This window comes from Dipteris shenzhenensis, chromosome 33 (assembly GCF_047967505.1).
Source record: "Dipteris shenzhenensis isolate YYH24624 ecotype China chromosome 33, Dip_SZ_1.0, whole genome shotgun sequence".
Lineage (NCBI taxonomy): Eukaryota > Viridiplantae > Streptophyta > Polypodiopsida > Gleicheniales > Dipteridaceae > Dipteris > Dipteris shenzhenensis.
The window spans coordinates 19,863,364-19,882,147 of NC_141628.1; the positions used below are offsets into that span (position 1 = coordinate 19,863,364).

The 18,784-nt window shown below is 40.9% G+C and overlaps 1 protein-coding gene across 1 annotated transcript; it reads left to right on the forward strand.

The window, feature by feature from the left end:
- The first annotated feature begins 15,884 nt into the window (after positions 1-15,884).
- On the forward strand, positions 15,885-18,444 carry LOC147879798 (laccase-4-like). The gene is made up of 6 exons (XM_087371605.1): positions 15,885-16,025; positions 16,298-16,452; positions 16,634-16,878; positions 16,984-17,112; positions 17,241-18,185; positions 18,313-18,444. Exons 1-6 carry the CDS (start codon positions 15,885-15,887, stop codon positions 18,441-18,443), a joined length of 1,746 nt encoding a protein of 581 aa, XP_087227731.1. The 3' UTR covers position 18,444.
- Positions 18,445-18,784: the final 340 nt, after the last annotated feature.

Consider the following 18,784-nt stretch of genomic DNA (forward strand, 5'->3'; position numbering starts at 1 on the left):
CCTCATGTTGGGTGTCAACATCTCCTCATGTCACATTGTAAAGAGAGAGGGCCTCAAGTGCTACCAAACCCTGTGGAGGCTCCTTATGTTGGATGTCAACATCTCTTCATGTCACATTGTAAAGAGAGAGGGCCTTGCTTGTGGGTGTGCCCGCCCCATGAGAGGTTAGGATAGGCTGAGTGAGGACCTTTGTAGTGGGTGTGTTCGCCCCCTGTGAGCGTAGAGTAAGGTAGGACTGAGGACAGCAGACTTGCCCACCGTGGAGGTCCTTTGGGCCTTCTGATTGCCACGTGTCAGCTCCCCGTTCTGGCGCATTTTGCTGGGCACTGTTAGGGGCTTGCGTGGCTGCCCATGGAGCTGCAGGTCTGCCCCTATGGAGGCCTTTTTTGGAGGCTGAGGTGGGCCAACCTGCTGGTCGGCCACCTTGCCTTGGTGGTAGGGCCAGCAAGAGGGGTTCACCTCCCCTAGATGGCTGCGTGGCAGTCCATGAGGGGGCCTAGAGGGGGTTGGCCCCCTTGGAGCAGTCCAGTCAGGTAGAGGGCAAGGGTTCAGTCCCTATAGGCTGCACAGCAGCTCCTTTGTAGGGCTGCAAGTTAAGGCGGCCCAGTGAGCCCATAGGCAGAAGGAAAGAGCCTCTTATAGGGCTGTGTGCCAGCCCCATGTGCCGTAGGGTGGGGTTGGCCCTAGGGTAGGTGGGTCGACCCACCTCAGGCCAGCTCGTCGGCCTAGTAGACCAGCCGACCATAGTTTCCACACGTTTCGAAAACGGGGGTGCGGAGCACGGCGGGAAACGACGTTTCGGAGTTTCGGCCTCCGGGAGGAAACGGGGAAACGGAGTTTTGGTTTTAGGGTTTAATACATACATATATAATTAATAAAAACATTACAAAAGCTTGAAAAACCCTGGAAAAAACAGAAAAACGAAAACGCCGTTTCCAGGGACGGAAACGTTTCCGAAACGTTTCGGCGTTTCGCCCAGGCCGAAACGGCGTTTCTGGAAACTATGCAGCCGACTAGGAAGGGGATGGTTGCCTATATAGGCCCCCCTCCCACACTTGTTTGCATCCCTTGTGGAGCACTTGTGCCTATCTATACAACAGAGGATTTCCACCCCAGACCGGGGTTTTGTCTTAAGATCCCTTGCAGTCTCTTGTCCTTTCTCCTCTCTTGTGTGAGGTTTGCTCTCTCTCTCTCTCTCTCTCTTTCCTAAATAAATTGGGGTTGCTTTTGCACTCCTTGAGAGCTGCCATGTGCCCTCCCTAAAGCAGATGTACTAGAGGGTTTCTTGCTATCCCATAGACCTTTTGGTCTCCAGTGGACGTTAATAGACTCTCTCTCTCTCTCTCTCTCTCTCTCTCTCTCTCTCTCTCGCCCCATTTCTGTCCATATGAGTCGATTCAGGATGATATCACTGAATTCTTTAGGTAGGGGGACATCCTCCTTCTTGGTGACTGCAATGCACGCATAGGGAACAGGCAGGTGGACCTACTGGACTTTGCATCGGATTCCCTCATAGTACCAAACTAGATGTAGTTGAGCTCTAGTGAGACAATCTGCAGATGCACCACAAGTGAAAGAGCTGAAGCTAGCTGAAAATAATATTGAATTCATTCAAGTGAGAAGCAATGGAGACCCCTTCCTTCATCTGCAGCTCAAACAACCTCTTCATGAGGTAAACTTTATTAGAGGCAGTTTCCTTCTCATAAGTGGCACACAGTTTCTTCCACAAATCTTCCATAGTCTGCTCCTTTACTACTGTGAAATAGCCTAATCCTTCTCCTCTATACTCCCCAGACAAGCACCATTCAATTTTGATGCACAATGTATTTGCATCTCACACACGTTCTTTTCGTCTTGCACTTTTTGCACTTGTAAAACCGATAATAGTACCAGTTCTGGAAACACCCCTTATATATAGCTGGAGCCTGATTAAAGCCAAATGGTAAGACAGGCTTAAATGTTTTTACCTATTTCTGCCACACTTTCTGTCTTATCACCCTGATAACATCCAAAGGTAATTCTTCAAAATGGGTCTCCAGAAACTTCTGTGCATATGCCTCCTGCTCTTCCTGTTCTGTTGTCCAATATTTAAACTCTTCACAAAGAACAGAAGCCAATGCTTGATCTTCTTCTTCTTTTGTTGTCCAATTGGCAAATTCCTTACTATCCACACTAAAATCAATGTTGTATTGTTATTGTCCATACAAGGTAAGCCTTTGTATCAATAGTAAAAACAATGTTATATTGTTATCCCCCATACAAGGTAAGCCTTCTACCAAATCAGCTAGTGATATACAAGTCATGGATCTTTTAAAGGTTGGCTTCACAATTAGTTCATTTAGTTTGGATGGCTTTGGTCAAGTCTAAATATATGGCATGCATCCTTTAGTGTAATGTGTCCTCATTTTAGGCCAATTGTAAATATGTGACAATGAATCCATCACTTGAATGTACTTTTTGTCTTTTTCATTTTGCTTTATTAAAAATTTTAAATCTCCATTATTGGTTTAAACAAATATAGCTAACTTAGCATGTTACAAGCCCTTTTTTTTATGTGAGAGAAATCACCAACAAAGATATAAGCACAACGTTAAGCTACAAAGATGGGATGGAAGTAGGTCTCGCCAAAGCACCTACTCGTTGCATGCCTTGGCTAGTGTCGGTCGATTGAAGGGTGAATTCTGCTCAACATTAAGGTTGGTTTACTAGATTTGAAGATTGGCCATGTACACATGGTCATGGATGTTTTTATCGCAGTTGATGATGATGAAAAGATGGACTTACATGACCCGTTCAAAGAGAGGTTGGTGGATGAAGAGAAAGATGATGATGCCTTCTTTGATAATTATGGCTCGCAGGGTTATGTAAAAATGCCACTACGACAATACTTAGTGATATGAACTCTCTATTTCTCAACTAAATACCATTTTTTAAATAAGATTTAAATTTAAAGATAATGAATCTAATCTCTCATATTTGTTTACAGGAAATAGAGGAAGAAGAAATGGATGAACTCAATATGGAGACACTCCCTTCTACTTCAGCAATGCAACCACCTCTAAATTTGGTTGAAGAATCCCATGAGTAGAAGAGCTTTGAAGACACCATGGAAAAGCATAATGACTGCAAACATAGAATACAAGCTATGACAGAGACCCATTCTGCAAATTTAGCTGCATTGCATAAAATGGAAAGCTCATTTGAAGTTAGGGTCATTTTGAAATGAGAACCTCAGTATTTGAGCTTTGGTAGAGAGGAGGTCTCAATCCTCTCCAATCCTTTAAAACAGGTTAATGACAATGTTATCCTAGCCATTCTCAGGTAACATTTGTTTATTTGTTGCTACTTCAATGAGCGAACATTTGTTTGTTTGTTTACAGTGTAGTTATATCTCAATTTCCTAGTGCGAAATGCAGAATCAATTCTATGAGCTAATGTTTGTTTATTTCTTGGTGTAGTGTGGTTACTTCTCAGCTTCCTAGTGTAGTGCAGAATCATGTCTACATGCTCGATTTGCTCCTTTCTTTTATTCTTAGCTCTCCTCAAAAGATTATAGAAGATGTTTGTACCTGGTTAAGCCCTTTGAATTTAGATGGGGTGTGAGTCATCTTTATGCCTTATCATGAGGAGTAAGTATCAACTCCAACCTTATTTTTACTATTTCTTTGGCAAGTTTGTGTTAAACAATAATCATTTTTGATCTGGTTGTGTAGCTCACATTGGAGTCTTGTATCTTATGATCATGACATATTAATATATTTCATATGTCATGATGGACAGTGCTGCATATCGGCTAGTATCTGCTATTAGAACAACCAAGGAGCAATAAGACTAAGTAGAATTCAAACAACATCTGCCAGTGGAGCAGAAAGATGGGCATAGCTGTGGGTGGAGAGTTGCCTACAACTGCATGTTGTTTCTTAGAGAGATTTTTGATCTGGAGTTACCAGTCAAAATGGAATCATATACAGAAGCCGATCTACTAGTGTTTCGGGGTGAGAGTATTCAACATCTAATTGCTACCATTGGGAAACAACCTAAAAATATGACTACATTGTAGCATGTATAAAATCTTATCTTTATACTTGTATGCTTGTTCAAGCCTTTAATTGGGATGTGTAAATCTCATAACTTTTTTATATTTTCCTCCAAGAGGAGAAGAGACCGAGTCTAATGAAAGCATTCTATCTTTATACTTCTATGATTATTTAAACCTTTATTTTTATTTGGGATGTGTAAATCTAATAACTTTTTAAAATTTTCCTCCAAGAGGAGGGGAGACTCACTCTAATGAAGGCATGCATGAAACCTTATCTATATACTTCTATGCAGTCTAATGAAAAAACCATTATTAATGTTGGGGAACAACCTAAAAATATGACTACATTGCAGCCTGTATGAAATCTTATCTTTATATTTCTATGCTTGTTTAAGCCTTTATTTGGGATGTGTAAATCTCATAACTTTTTTATATATTTATAGTAGAAGGAGGATGTACAAGACATAGCAAGTGAAGAAGATTACGATCTAGACTACTCTCTTAATAAGATGAGTCATGAAAATATGACTCTACTGCAGCAGATTGGAAGTTCATTCACCGCTATGTTGTTAATTCGACAACAACCTCATATTTTGAATTTAGTAAAGAAGAGATTTTAATCCTCTTGAATCCTAAGAAAGAGGTTAATGTCAAAGTCATTACAACCATCCTCAGGTCTGATTCAACCTTTTCCTTGGCTTTATACTTGCGTATTTTGATTAAACCCAAGAAGCTAATACTTTTTTTTTAAATATAGTAATGTTATAGCAGATTTTCCTCAAAATATACAAAGAGTTTCATATATCCTCAATCCTCTTATTTCTGAAGTGCTTAGCAACAAAAAAGAAACCATAGAGGATGTTTGCAAGTGGTTGAAGCATGTTCCTATGAATAAGGCACGAGTTATCTTTACAGCATATTATGAGAAGTAAGCAACAAACCCTAGTTTTTTTTTCTATTGCATTGCTAGAATTGTCTCAAACACAATAATTATTGTTTATTGATAATGCAACTCACATTGGAGTTTGGTGGTCATGGACATCTTTGCTAAGAAGTGCTTCTTTGCCAACTCAATGACATCCGTCCATGGCATTGTGTTAGAGTAAGTATAGACTACACTTGTTGTCACTTCTTGACATGTAGATTGATATGCAATGCACATATTCACTCATTATATGTTTTGATGTGTAGATTGGCTCAAAAGTTGGTAGGTGCTATTGACACAGTAATGCGGCAACATGACTTGGCACAACAAATAGAGTATATAACATGTCAGATATCATATTAAAAGGATAGTCACATCTACAATTGTGGATGGAGGGTGGGCTACAATTGCTTTTTGGTACTTGGTCAAATTTTTGAGATACAAAATGACACCACACTGTCAACATATATGGACTTGCATCTCTATGCGTTTATAACATGTACCATTCAAGCAATCATTAAGGGCAACATTATGGACCCTCCCACAAGTCAAATTGATAATGGCTCAGAGGAGTGCAAAATGAATGCTGTCAAAGAGTCAAAGGGGATAGAAGACCTCAACTCTACAAGCGTGGCTTCATTGGAAGAATTGGGAAGCTCTTTTAATGTTAGGGTTATGATTCAACATAGACCTCAGTATCTTGAATTTGGTGGAGAGGAGATTTCAATCCTCTCTAGAGCTTCAAATGAGGTCAATAAGAACGTTATTCATGATGGCCATTCTCAGGTTTGATACAACTTTTTCTCTACTTGATAATTCAATATTTTTATTAAATCTAATAAGCTAATATTCATTTATTTGTTGGTGTAGTATAGTTATCTCATGATTTTGTAGATCCGTACAAAACCGTGTGTATATGTTGGATTCCCTCCTTTCTCCTATACTTAGCGATAGTAGAAAGACGATAGCTGATGTTTGTAAATGGTTACAGCGTAAAGACTGACATTCTAATGACCAATGTCCTCTCAATCTCTAGACCCCAACCCTCTAAGCACCCATCAATGCAAGAACCAGATGAAGTACTTTGGAGAGTTTTGTTATTCCTTGGGCATGGAGGTGATTAGATCCTATCATGGGATGCACATGGCTATTGAGGAAAAATACAATTGGGTCTGGATGAGGTTTGAACATGTTGCCCATGTATGGGATGTCAAGATGTAATCCTAATTCAGCTCCATTGGAGCATAATTTGAAGCTCAATGTAGAGACATGTTCCATTGAACATGTTGTCCAAGTATGGGATATCAAGATGTAATCCTAAATTTAGTTCAATTGGAGCATTATTTGAAGCTCAATGTAGAGAGATGTGATCTTTTAGAGGATCTTAGTATACACATACACATAGTACTAAGTCTAATTTACATGAGTATCACCGTTTCAGATCTAAGTTATTGTCTTGAAGTTATAAAGAGAACCGGACTTTGTGTGTGAGTAACAAACCTTGTGAGAAATATTGTTTTTGAGCACCTTCTTATAAAATTGCAAAACACTTGATGACATTAAGTACCATACATGGTGCATACTCGGTGCATAAAGATGCAACATGGATTGGTTGAGAGGGTTCTTTGGGGCATAGTCAATGGGACTAATAAAAAGCTAGCAAGTGACAAGATTTGATAAATAAAAGTTCATTCTATGATCCTATAGCATTTTCCTTCATCATTTTTTGACTTTCTAACAACCAAATTCATCAAGTCAATTATGCAACGAGTTCTACTTAAGCATAGACCAAATATTTTTGTTTAGATTAATGCTAATTCAAGAAAATTCTTAAGGAAGAAACTAGATTGGATGGAAAAAGATGATTAGACTATTTTGGAAACTCATGTCAATGACATCTATTGTCTTCTTGAACATCTTAATGGAGATAGTGTCAGCATTAAAGTGAATAACCAGTTGTATTTGTCTTGTAAATTATGTCTTCCTCCTACATGAATCATGTGTATTGAGCATTGCAAATAAACCCCATCTCAACTTACATCCATTGGAAGTGAACAAAACTATGCTTTCTACTCCATCTTTAAGTGAAATTGCGCGTCTCATGAAGAATAAGAGGGCACCAAGATTTGCTACTAGTATTGTCAAAAGAGTGGAACATCATCAAAAGAATGGCAAACATGGTTGAAATGCTCATCTAGAGAATCCTTGTATTGAGTCTTTAGCTAGTGGGCATTATTACTTTATGACTCTTTTATTACGTCCAAAACTACATTTGTTCTGTTTCCTACATCTTAAACTACATTTATTTTGCACTCATGAGTCTTGAGATGCATTTGCTCTACATCCTACATGTTAAACTACATCTATTCTACATTTCGCATCTTAAAGAATATTTGTTCTACATTCTATATCCTAAATGGTGTCTTTTCTATGTTCAACATCCTAAACTATGTTTGTTTTAAGTTTTCCATCCTGAATTGTGTTCTACAACCTAAACTTTCATTCTTCGTTCTATGCCCTCAATTGCATCTATTTATATCCTAAAGTTAATTTTACATCCCTAAACGTATCTACCACTTTTGTTGCACACGTGAGTTGCTATCAAACTTTAAATTTCAACAATCCCAAAGTAGGGAGATGCATCACCTTGAGGAAGGTCACACTCAAGATGAGGATGATGACATGGAATTGTTTGATGCAACCTTGTTAGCTATGAAATGAGGAAGGTCACCCTCAATATGAGGATGATGACAATATGGAATTGTTTGATGCAACCTTGGTAGCTATGAAATGAGGAAGTCATAATGAGGTATGATTATATATTATCTGGAGCTACTAACATGTGATTAGGGCTAGATACTACATGGCTTTAACAGAAAAACTATTGTTGTATATATGCTATGGCTTATAGAAAAGTATTGAGCCATGGAATACCTCAAATGGCATGTCAGAGAGTTGCAAAAGCTTATAGGAAAAGGATTCCAAACTCACAAAGGCCCACTCCCAAGGCTAATAGGTCACACATTATATACATTTGAGATGGAGGGCCTGTACAAGTACCTAGCACCATAAAGGAAGGATCAATGCTTTGTCCATTTCGTCAATTAAATTTTCCATCCATTAAAAGATATCTAGATGAATGGCATAATAAAGGGTGTCATTCTCTCTTTGAATGGAGGACCTCTATAATTGAGCTCATAAAGCTAGAGGAGGATTCTTAATAATCAAAATATTCACTTGACATAGACCCACTTAAAATCGGATTCCATGCCTCGTATTGTAAACTACCATTGGAGCCTCTACTTGGAAAGTTGTTCAAGATTTGAGAATAAATATCAATGATTCGTTTAATCCATACTTCATGCCACAATGTCACAACAAGTATCTGGCACCAGTATATACCCATATAGAATCAATGTTTGGAAAGGTGAGTTTTTCTTTGTCAACCCAATCAATCGTACCTTGACGTCCTTTGTTTCTTGATCAATAGAATTTTCTAATACAACATAAATTCAATTGTGGCCACGTACTAATACATGATAAGGAGATAGACCAAAAAAAAAAATCTTTCCAATTAAATTCGAATGGAGGCAACAATGTCCTTTTACAAATGGTTGAAGTAATTCTTCCTCAATTATATATTTCTCTACCCAAATCTAAACTCTTGAGGGGATTGAATCAATAGGGAAACACATGATTTTTTCTCAAATGAAATAATGATAATTCTATTACATCTCTCTTGGATCACTTTTTTGGGCTTCAAGACCACACACTTCTAGGAAGTGAACAAAGACATGTCCAAATAGAAGACAAAAGACCAAAAAAGGGATACATCATTTTTTGAATCTCCTTATATTGTGCACCTCATGCTTGGTACAAATGTAGCACTTAAAGTCTTAATGTCATGTCTTTGATTGATGTTGATATGCATAATCTTGTGGTCCTAGGTGTTTATGCATGCGCATGCACTTAGGGGATTGTCACATGATTAGACCTTAGTATGTGAGTCCAAGGCAAGAAGGTTAATAAAAGTAGGGTAGTTATGAAGAGTAATAGTACTTTTTGTGAATGTGGTATAATATTTCTCTAGAAGAGGCTTGCAAAGGTGTAATGCCATTTGTCAATGTGTGTATGGTTGGGTGGTGGTGGCAGGATTATCCACCGTTCCCATTGATTGAGCCTTCCCCTGCTCCCTACCCAAGCTTGCCTCAAAAAAGAGAATCTCTAGTGCCACATCTTGAAATGCCTGTAAACCTCCATCATTGAGATGAGTTGAGGGATGAATAGTGTTGCCATGCCTATCGCACACTACTTCAAAAAATTGGTGAAATGTCTATTACAATCCCCACATTTATGCTTTATCTATAGCTCAAATCATATTGTAGGGCGATTGAAAGAGTAGACTGGGTAGCCCATCAAAAAAGGATGCTCCATCAGTTTCCATTAGCAGCATCTGAATTGTAAAGTGTAAGGAGAAATTTCGGCTAAGCAAAGGAAAAAGAAAAGGCAAGAAGGTTTAGAGATCACCATGGTTTCCTTACTGGGACTACCTCTCACCATCAACTTGCAAAATGCATCAGTGTTTTTAAATTCTTCCCCTAGTTTATCGTCACTATCAAGTGCTCAATAATACACTCCTTGCACTCTCATGAAACATGGTGTTTAGGACTTCATCAGCCCTTGTAGTATAGGAACAACCTCCACCATTGCCATCGATTGAGCCTTTCCCTGCTCCCTACCCAAGCTTGCCTCAGAAGAGAAAATCTCTAGTGCCACATCGCGAAATGCCTCTGAACCTCCATCACTGAGATAAGGTGAGGGATGAATAAAGTTGCCATGCCTAGCGCACACAACTTCAAAAAAAGTGGTGAAATAGCTCTTACATGTACAATCTCCACATTTATGCATGAGTTGTAGCTCAGATCATGTTGCAGGGTGATTGGAAGAAAGGCAACATAATTTGACTTTGTCAACATCTCTTTGGCTAGGATATGGGTGCAGTTGAGCTGATGATTGTATTTTTCCTTGGAGAAGGGATGATTGTCATTTCCTTTTTTATAGCTGCTCCACCATCTAGCACAAAGTTGATGTCCCCTAGTCCTTCCACTTTACACTAGTTGAATACTTCCTTGGCGATTTGTAGTGCTTGATAATCATCTTGAAACCTCTCAAGGCTTGCACCACCTGATTGAGATCAAAGAGAGATCATTTTTGGTTGAGATTGAGGCCACGAATCTGGTAGTGAACGAAGATGGTAGCAAGAAACACACACAAAATAGAACCTATGTGTGTGTGTTGTGTGTATGTGTGTGTGTTTCACTAAAAAATGTGTGTGTGTGTGTGTGTGTGTATTTTCACCCCAAAAAACAGAGAGAGAGAGAGTGTGTGTGTATGTGTCTTCTCTCTCTCTCTCTCTCTCTCTCTCTCTCTCTCTCTCCCCCTCGTGTGTGTGTGTGTGTGTGTCCCTCCCTCCCTCCCTCTTTCTCTCTCTCTCTCTCTCTCTATCTCTGTACTTCTATTTATACATACATATATTTATACTTATATATTTATATGGGTAGATATGTATGATATGATATTTTAAGAATATATATATACATATTTATTTATTTAATATTTTTTTAAGCAGTATATTGAATATAATGTAATATATAATATATTTAATATACTATCTCTCTCTCTCTTTCATTTGTTGTTTAATTTTGTATATTATAAGAATATATATATTTATATTTATATTTATATGTAGTGCATTGTATACAATATAATATATAATATATTTAATGTATTCTCTCTCTCTCTCTCTCTCTCTCTCTCTCTCTCTCTCTCTCTCCCCCCCCTCTCTCTCTCCCCCTCTCTCTCTCTTGACCCAAGTCTTACTTTCTCACTCCTCCTTCTCCTCTCTATGCTCTCTCTCTATTTGTCACTTTGTTCTCTATGTGTGTGTGTGTGTATACATACTTATATAGTGTGTGCGTGTGTGTGTGCATGTGCACACGTGCGTGCGTGCATGTATGTGTCCCCCCTGCCCCCCGTCTCTCTCTCTCTCTACTTATATTTATACATACATGTATTTATAGTATTTATATGGATAGATATCTATGATATGATATTTTAAGATATATACATACATACATATAAACAAACAAATAGAGTTATTTATTCTTTTATTTCCTATTTAATTTTCTATATTATAAGAATATAAATATAAAATATAAATAAATAAATATATATTATATATATATATATATATGTTTGTGTATATATAAAATAATGTAGTGTATTGTATACAATATAATAATATATAGTATGTTTAATGTATTCTCTCTCTCTCTCTTCAAGTGGATGCATTGCAAAGTCAGAGACGTGAGATACGCGCCATGTGTACCAGCTGTCGAAGGGATTTCTCCCATCTGGCCTCTGGCTGACCCTCTGGACTACCCTGCCATGTGGCGATGGTGCGGATTTGAATTTTGGTATGTGCAGTCACTGGTAGTGAGGCTCCCAGCCACGGTCGTGTGATGCCGGTTTGTGTACAACCACATAGCTGATTACTGCTATAGTAGCTCTCCATGTGCCCCATCTGGCCTCTAACCGACCATGTGCACTACCCCGTGATGTGGCAACTGCACGCTTTCCCAGTCACCTCCGCATTGTGCAGGTTTTCATGCGACCACCTGGCCGATTGCCACTACAGCAGCTTGCTACCGCTGCTGCATGTTGTTGCCACATCAGCTTGGTAGAGGCCGCCACATCAACTCACTGCTGTCGAGCCAACAGTGCCAATGGTGAGGATGGCAGGGTGTACAGTTACTCCACTCTCCCTGCACACAAGCTGTAGTCTGTAGTGCACCATGTGGCATGGAGTCCTACTGCTCTGTCACGTGGTATTGCGTGACACCATTTCAGCTAGCATTTCATTTGTGCTTGCCCCAACCGCGCAGATTGTGTGATTCTATGACGTGTGAGCCCCTCCACATTGCTGCGACTTATGCTCCGCAACACTGTGCTGCCACATGTAATTTTTGTGTGCAAGGCTGCACCTCTACCCTCTATGTTGCCACGTGTCCAATCTGTGCCTCTACATCTTCGCCAACCTTCTCTAACATTTACTCCTCACTTCCTTGAGCTTTGGGGCTCCATTGAGAGCGAGACACTTGTCCCATTGTTTTTGTCCCATTGTTGTGCTGTCTCACACATCGTCTCCCAAGACATGCAAGCTCACCATGTGGCACTTGAAGTCACGAGTCTGTCTCAACGCGACAGTCTGTCTCCTCCTCAACCTCATGCCACGTGGAATTTTTGCACTCTCTTCTCTCCCTTCCTGAGCCTCCCTCTGTCCCCAAACTTCCTCCGAACCTCCCTCCTCCCCCGAGCCTCCAAAAATGCTTCCATGTGCCATGTCTGGTATTAGCCACCTTAAGGAATATAAGAGATGGCTACTTTGTTGTAATGCCTTCGAGGGAAAAACCACACACACCTCGGGTGGGTATTGACTCAAGAAACTAAATTTACTGGACCTTGGAAACGTTTCTTAATTTTAGACTTCCTTAGGGCACAATGGGTTCTATTTAATCAACCGATTGTTAGTTTTCCCCCTAGTTGGTATGCACATTCCAACAATCCAAACTCTAGTTTTAAAGAAACCCACAATTTCTTTTGGTCTTTTGAGTATTGTATTTCCTTATATTTTCTAACAATAAGAGGGTACGGCCCAACAATTTTATATTCCCCTTATGTACTATGGCTATAAAACAATGTGTTTGATGCACATGCATTTGTGTACGTGCATGCACATGTGTGCATGTGTGTGCCTATACGTGCTTGCCAAATTGTCTAAAGACTTTTTGGTTTCTTACAAATAGGTTGTCCATTGGACCTCTCATCTTTCCTACATGGCTTTCATTGTTTTGTGCAAGATTATGTGCCTAATGTGTTTGACATCTTTAGTGCCAATGTAATGCTAGATGTAAACACTATCAATCTTGGTTTATGCGATACATTAAAGTTTAAGTAAATAAACATAACTTATTTGAATTAAACTTGTTTGATTCAAATAATTTCATAAACCAAATTTCAAAACCACTCCTCGATCCAATTGTATTGCCTCCCACCAAGATCTTGTAAGACATGTTTCACCAATTGTTGGTGTGGTCAATATTCTCCATCATATTCTTGGACTAAATGTTTCTAGGAGCATGTTGGCGGCACTATGCTAACGGTTGTGTTCCATATCATTGTAAAAGAGTGCTTTGATTGAGATATATTTCTAAGTTGCTAATCGTATCTCTATATCCATGCTCAACTCGGTCTCTACGCTACATCCATGTTGAAGGAATGAGTATGAAAGCTATCTCAAGAAAGATGAATGATGTAGGCTACCTGCTAAGATGCCTCCTACCTTGCTATGCTGCACTCCATCATCCCTCTTACTTGCAATGTGGCAATACCAACGCAAGAAAGCTGGGGTGTAGACATTCCCAATGTACTGCTCCCTTGCCTTTAACATTTCTAGATCACCAATTGTTCCTTGCAAAGACCCACCCAAGTGCAAACAAAGACCTATCAAAGCACTCCAACGAAAGCAATCCCTTCACAAAGAAGTATGACGATTGATCCAAGCATTTCCCCTGCATATCTTTCTACATTGAAATAGTTCCTCTTTGTTTTTCACTTTCTAGAACTACCAAACAAATTCCTTTTGCAACGCAAGGCACAAAAATGGCTTTGGCATGATTCCTACACCCCTTTTTCCCCCACAGTTTCTCATTCACATTGATCAGGTTCTTTTGGATTTTGAGCAACTCGCTATACACTAACATTGATAGTGTGCTCAATAGTCCCATGCAGGGTGGACGAACAGGCTATGTCTAGCAATTACAAAAGGGATCAATTCAGGTTTCCAATGCAATGCACCTCAGCAATTGCATTCGATCAAAAGGCGTTACTGAATAATAAATGAACCAACATACCGCACAAATTTGAGAATGTTGAAGCAGGAGTTGAGGAGGTTCAAAGATGGAAAAGGTAGTCATGAATGGAAGGGGCATCATTCAATGAGGGAATGTGGGAAAGGTCTTCGAAGGGGAAAAAAGTAGGGACTTGATGGAGGGGGGTGTTGTACACCATTTGAGATTTTTAAGGTTGAAGGGGTGATCACCCCCTAGAGTTTTTGTCTGTTGCGAAGATTGAATTTCAATGCTCCCAACTAATTCGCCACTCACGTTGATCGACAGATAGATTTACAAATAAGCATGAGATGTGCAAGTTCAATAGTTTTGGGTTTTCATGTCATTTGCTGCTCAGGTCCTGGCGCACCTTAGAAAGCCAAACAAAATCCATATGAGCTAGAACATAACCAAGCCACATAGCTTGCAAAGAAATGAGCAAAAGTGTTACATCAATTTCAAGCAGAATAAGAGCGGCTCATTTGACATTTGGTAGGGACTTTGGAAATTATGTGCCTCGAGTGAAGGATATAAAACCTGAGCTTCAACATTTCTGGTTGCATCCAGATGGTGATACTTGTGCGAGAGATTTGTAGTGGGAATGAGGAATTTTGTGCAGGAGTTTGGGGATGAAGATGGATGTATTAGATTGCGTCAAGGCAAAATTCAGCCCTTTGAAAAACCCAACCGCTCAATAAACTTCACAATTGTTAGAGTGCAACCGTGTTCTATACCACCAGAGCCTTCAAGAATCGAAGCTTGGAAAAGATGAGCATCCTCAATTCGTTCAATCTATGATGAAGCAACATAAACATAGATTAAGAAACCCAAAATAGAACGCCATGCAACTTCTTCAAACGTAAGTTCCACCATGCTCCAGAAATGCGAGGGTAGGAGAACGCAAAGGATTTGGCAACTCAAAACAATCCTCATCCTCACCTCAAGTAATCCTTGTACATCTCGTGGATCAATAGCCAATTTTCTTCTATACCCGTCGACTCGAGCTTCCATAGCTATGGCTCTCTTCCTTGTGACAAAGGACATGCTTCCAGCTACAATTTTTTATCATTGGCCACATCTTCCTTATCGCCTCTCTTAACAGCAACAGCCACATCTCACAGCATGCCCTTATGGAGCATTCACGATAGTAAAGCCTATGCCTGCACTGAGGAGGTTAAAGGATCTTTGAACAATGACGGTAATGGGCTAGAACTGGAACAGAGTTGGAAGTGGTTTGAAGAGCATTAGGGAGAGGAGGCAAAGTGTAGATGCGAGTTTGAAGCAAGAGAACATAGAGGTAGGGAGAGAGGGTTTTTTCAAAAAAGTCCACCTTTTTTTTCCTTGGGCAATGCCATGCCTTCCCGCCCCCAGTCTCCAACAACATTTCAAATTGAAGCATTCCCATTGCCTAGCCACACGACACGTGGCTTTCTTCACACTCCAACCACGTGACACGTGGTGCTTTAGGCTCTCCCTCAATGGACACGTGGCAACCTCTTATGCCTCCCACCCTCCTTAATAGATAGTAAGAAGTATAGCATGTGGGTTCACCAAAAGGAGTTCTTAAAATCCCCTTTTTACACATTTTTTATAATTCAATATGTGAATACCTCCTTTATATGATACCTTTCTATGAGAAAAAAAGTGTTTTTTATTCATAATAAATTTAGAGATAAGGGGTTTTAAAAATAAACCATGAATGGTAGTGGGTTTAAATTAGGTGGAGGGTCAAAGGGAGGGGGTGAAGGTTAGGGAACAGGTCAAGTTCACAAGGATTAAAGAAAAGAGTTTGTTTAAGCAGATCCGGAGTGAGGGGAAGCTTGAAGCAAACAACAAAGAATTGGAAAGGGTAATAGTGAACCTTCACCCGCTCTCTCGGTTGGTGGTGCTGCCGTCGCCCTTACATTTTCTCATGTTATAAAAACAATTGCACAACACTGTACACATAGCTTCTTCTGTTCTTCACGTCTGCATGGCCACCTCCGGCACCATGCTCCTCTCCACCCTGCTTCTTCTCCTCTTCATCGCCCCCCTCCCCTGCGCTGCCTCCACCCACCACCTCCGGCTCCTGCAGCAACATGATTCTCCCATCACACGCACCTTCGAATTCCATGTAAGATTACTTCCTCCCACTTTGGTTTGCTCACTAGTTATAGCTCCAGCTACTTTTGAGCAATATTATTAGTGTAATCGCCTAGTGTGGTTCCAGCTGCTTTTTTAGCAATATTAGTGTAATACTTAGTGTGGTAACAATGCGTCTCTCTCTCTCTCTCTCTCTCTCTGTGTGTAATGACTATGTTCTGCTGCGACTCACGTTTCCACCTCCTTTTCTTTCATATCGTCCCCCTACTGCTTTCTGAGCGTGGAATTTATCGAAATTTGCAGGTCAAATACACCAACTTCACTCGCCTTTGCCACACCAAGCAGATCGTCACCGTTAACGACCAGTTCCCCGGACCAACCCTCTACGTGCGAGAAGGCGATCGTGTCGTCGTGAAATTGAGCAACCATTTGCCAGACAAGAACATAACAATCCACTGGTAAGCCAAACTAGTAGGTTCTGTACTCGCCGTTGAAAGAGTACAACGGATTGAAAGTTTAGTTCAAACGTGTTCGAGTTGCGGCACTAAAGAGTTTAAGACCGTGTGGGATTGGGAGAGGCCAATGCCAAATCTTTAGTCGTAGAAGAAGATAACTGACAGAAATGCAAAAATGTGGTAGGCATGGTGTTCGGCAACTCCGAACTGGCTGGTTTGATGGACCGGCCTACATAACACAGTGCCCCGTTCAACCCAACAACACCTATGTCTACAATTTCACTGTAACCGGACAACGAGGCACCTTGTTCTGGCACGCCCACATCTCTTGGATGCGCGCCACCGTTCATGGGACCTTCATCATCTTGCCAAAGCGCGGCACTCCCTACCCATTCCCTCACCCAGCAAAAGAAATCCCCCTCGTTCTTGGTAAGATCATCATCTACGCCGTCGCATCTATTGCCAATATTGAGCTCACCTTCTCTGCTGATCAACGTAAGAAGCGACCGTTAATTCGTGTCTGTTTCCCTGCAGGAGAGTGGTGGAATTCGGACGTCTTTGCTGTTATAAAGCAAGCTCTTCAAACTGGAGCAGGCCCCAATGTGTCTGATGCCTACACCATCAACGGCCAGCCAGGAGCACGCTACAACTGCTCAGCGAAAGGTGACAGTCCAAGAGCATCAAGCCCAAAGTACTGTTGAACCGGGTAGCTCTAGAAATGAGTCAACACGCACGGCAAGCTCCGATAACTTTACTCCATAGGATTTATCCTTCTCTTTCTTGTCTTGCAGATATATTCACGCTCCGAGTAGTAAAGAACGAGACTTACCTGCTTCGAATTGTCAACGCCGGACTCAATGATGAACTTTTCTTCAGTATCGCAAACCATACACTTACTGTGGTGGAGATCGACGCAACGTACACCAAGCCTTTTAGGACTGATACCATCCTCATAGCACCAGGACAGACCACCAGCGTTCTTCTCACTGCTGGAGAAAGAGCGGGCAAGTATATTATTGCAGCCAGGGCGTATGATTCAGCTGGTCCGACTGTACCTTTCGATAACACGACTGCCACAGGGATTCTTCATTACAGCGGACCGTCCAAGTTTGCAAAACCCATCATGCCGCACCTTCCTCCGTTCAATGACACCAATCTGGCCAACAACTTCAGCAAGAGCCTTAGAAGCCTTGACTCCACTGAATATCCAACCAAGGTTCCCCGTCGGGTAAACCGCCAATTATTTTTCACAGTGGGATTAGCCAGAAAGCCATGCCCCCGTGGGAAGGTGTGTCAAGGACCTTCGGGAGGCAACTTTTCAGCTGCTGTCAGCAATGTTTCCTTCGTCCTTCCTCGCACAGCTTTGCTGCAAGCTTATTACTTCAGAAACAGTTCTGGAACTTTTAGCACCAATTTTCCAGACAAGCCCTTAACACCCTTCAACTATACCGGCCCCCAACCGAAGAATTTGGCACCCCAAACAGGCACTAGGCTCAGCCGAGTTTCTTTCAACGCTCGAGTGCAACTCATTCTTCAGGGTACAAGCATCCTTGGGACAGAAAGCCACCCCATCCATCTTCATGGATACAATTTCTTTGTGGTAGGACAAGGAGTGGGCAATTTTAATCGGACAACCGACTCCAAGAGGTTCAACTTGGTAGACCCTCCAGAGCGAAACACCATTGGTGTCCCGAAGGGAGGATGGGTGGCGCTCCGGTTCCGAGCAGACAATCCAGGTATTCAGTAGGGTTATTTTGATATATCGCAATCAAATGTATAAATTTGCCCGGATGACGTAAACACCAGCCACGTGTGATCATAGTAGCATGCTTGGGCTGATCCAATTGTCTTGGGGTTTTCCAGGAATCTGGTTCATGCACTGCCATCTGGAAATCCACACGACATGGGGCCTGGAAACGGCTTTTCTCGTCGAAAACGGGGTTGGGCCGCTCCAGTCTATTGAACCTCCACCTGCTGACTTGCCCTCTTGCTGAATGGACGAAAATGCCAAAGAGTAGATTAGTCAGGCCGTTGCTGACATAAACAGAAGAGACTGATTCGTTCACTATCTCAATTGTTTGAAGTGAGCCAGGAGAACCGGGTTGATCTTCGTCATCAGCCAGCTCCTTCGTCTTTTATGACATTTTTCCGAGTTTTGGATTGTAATTCAAGTTACAATATCGAATAATGGAATATATATACAAGCTTCAATCACTTCTTGATATGGAACTAGTGTGGTGGCACACTTTATAGAGAGGAGTTGTGCAGAGGAAGCTGAATAAACGTATCTACTTTTCGTAATCTAATTTTCACTAAGAAGGGAAGACACGTGGTC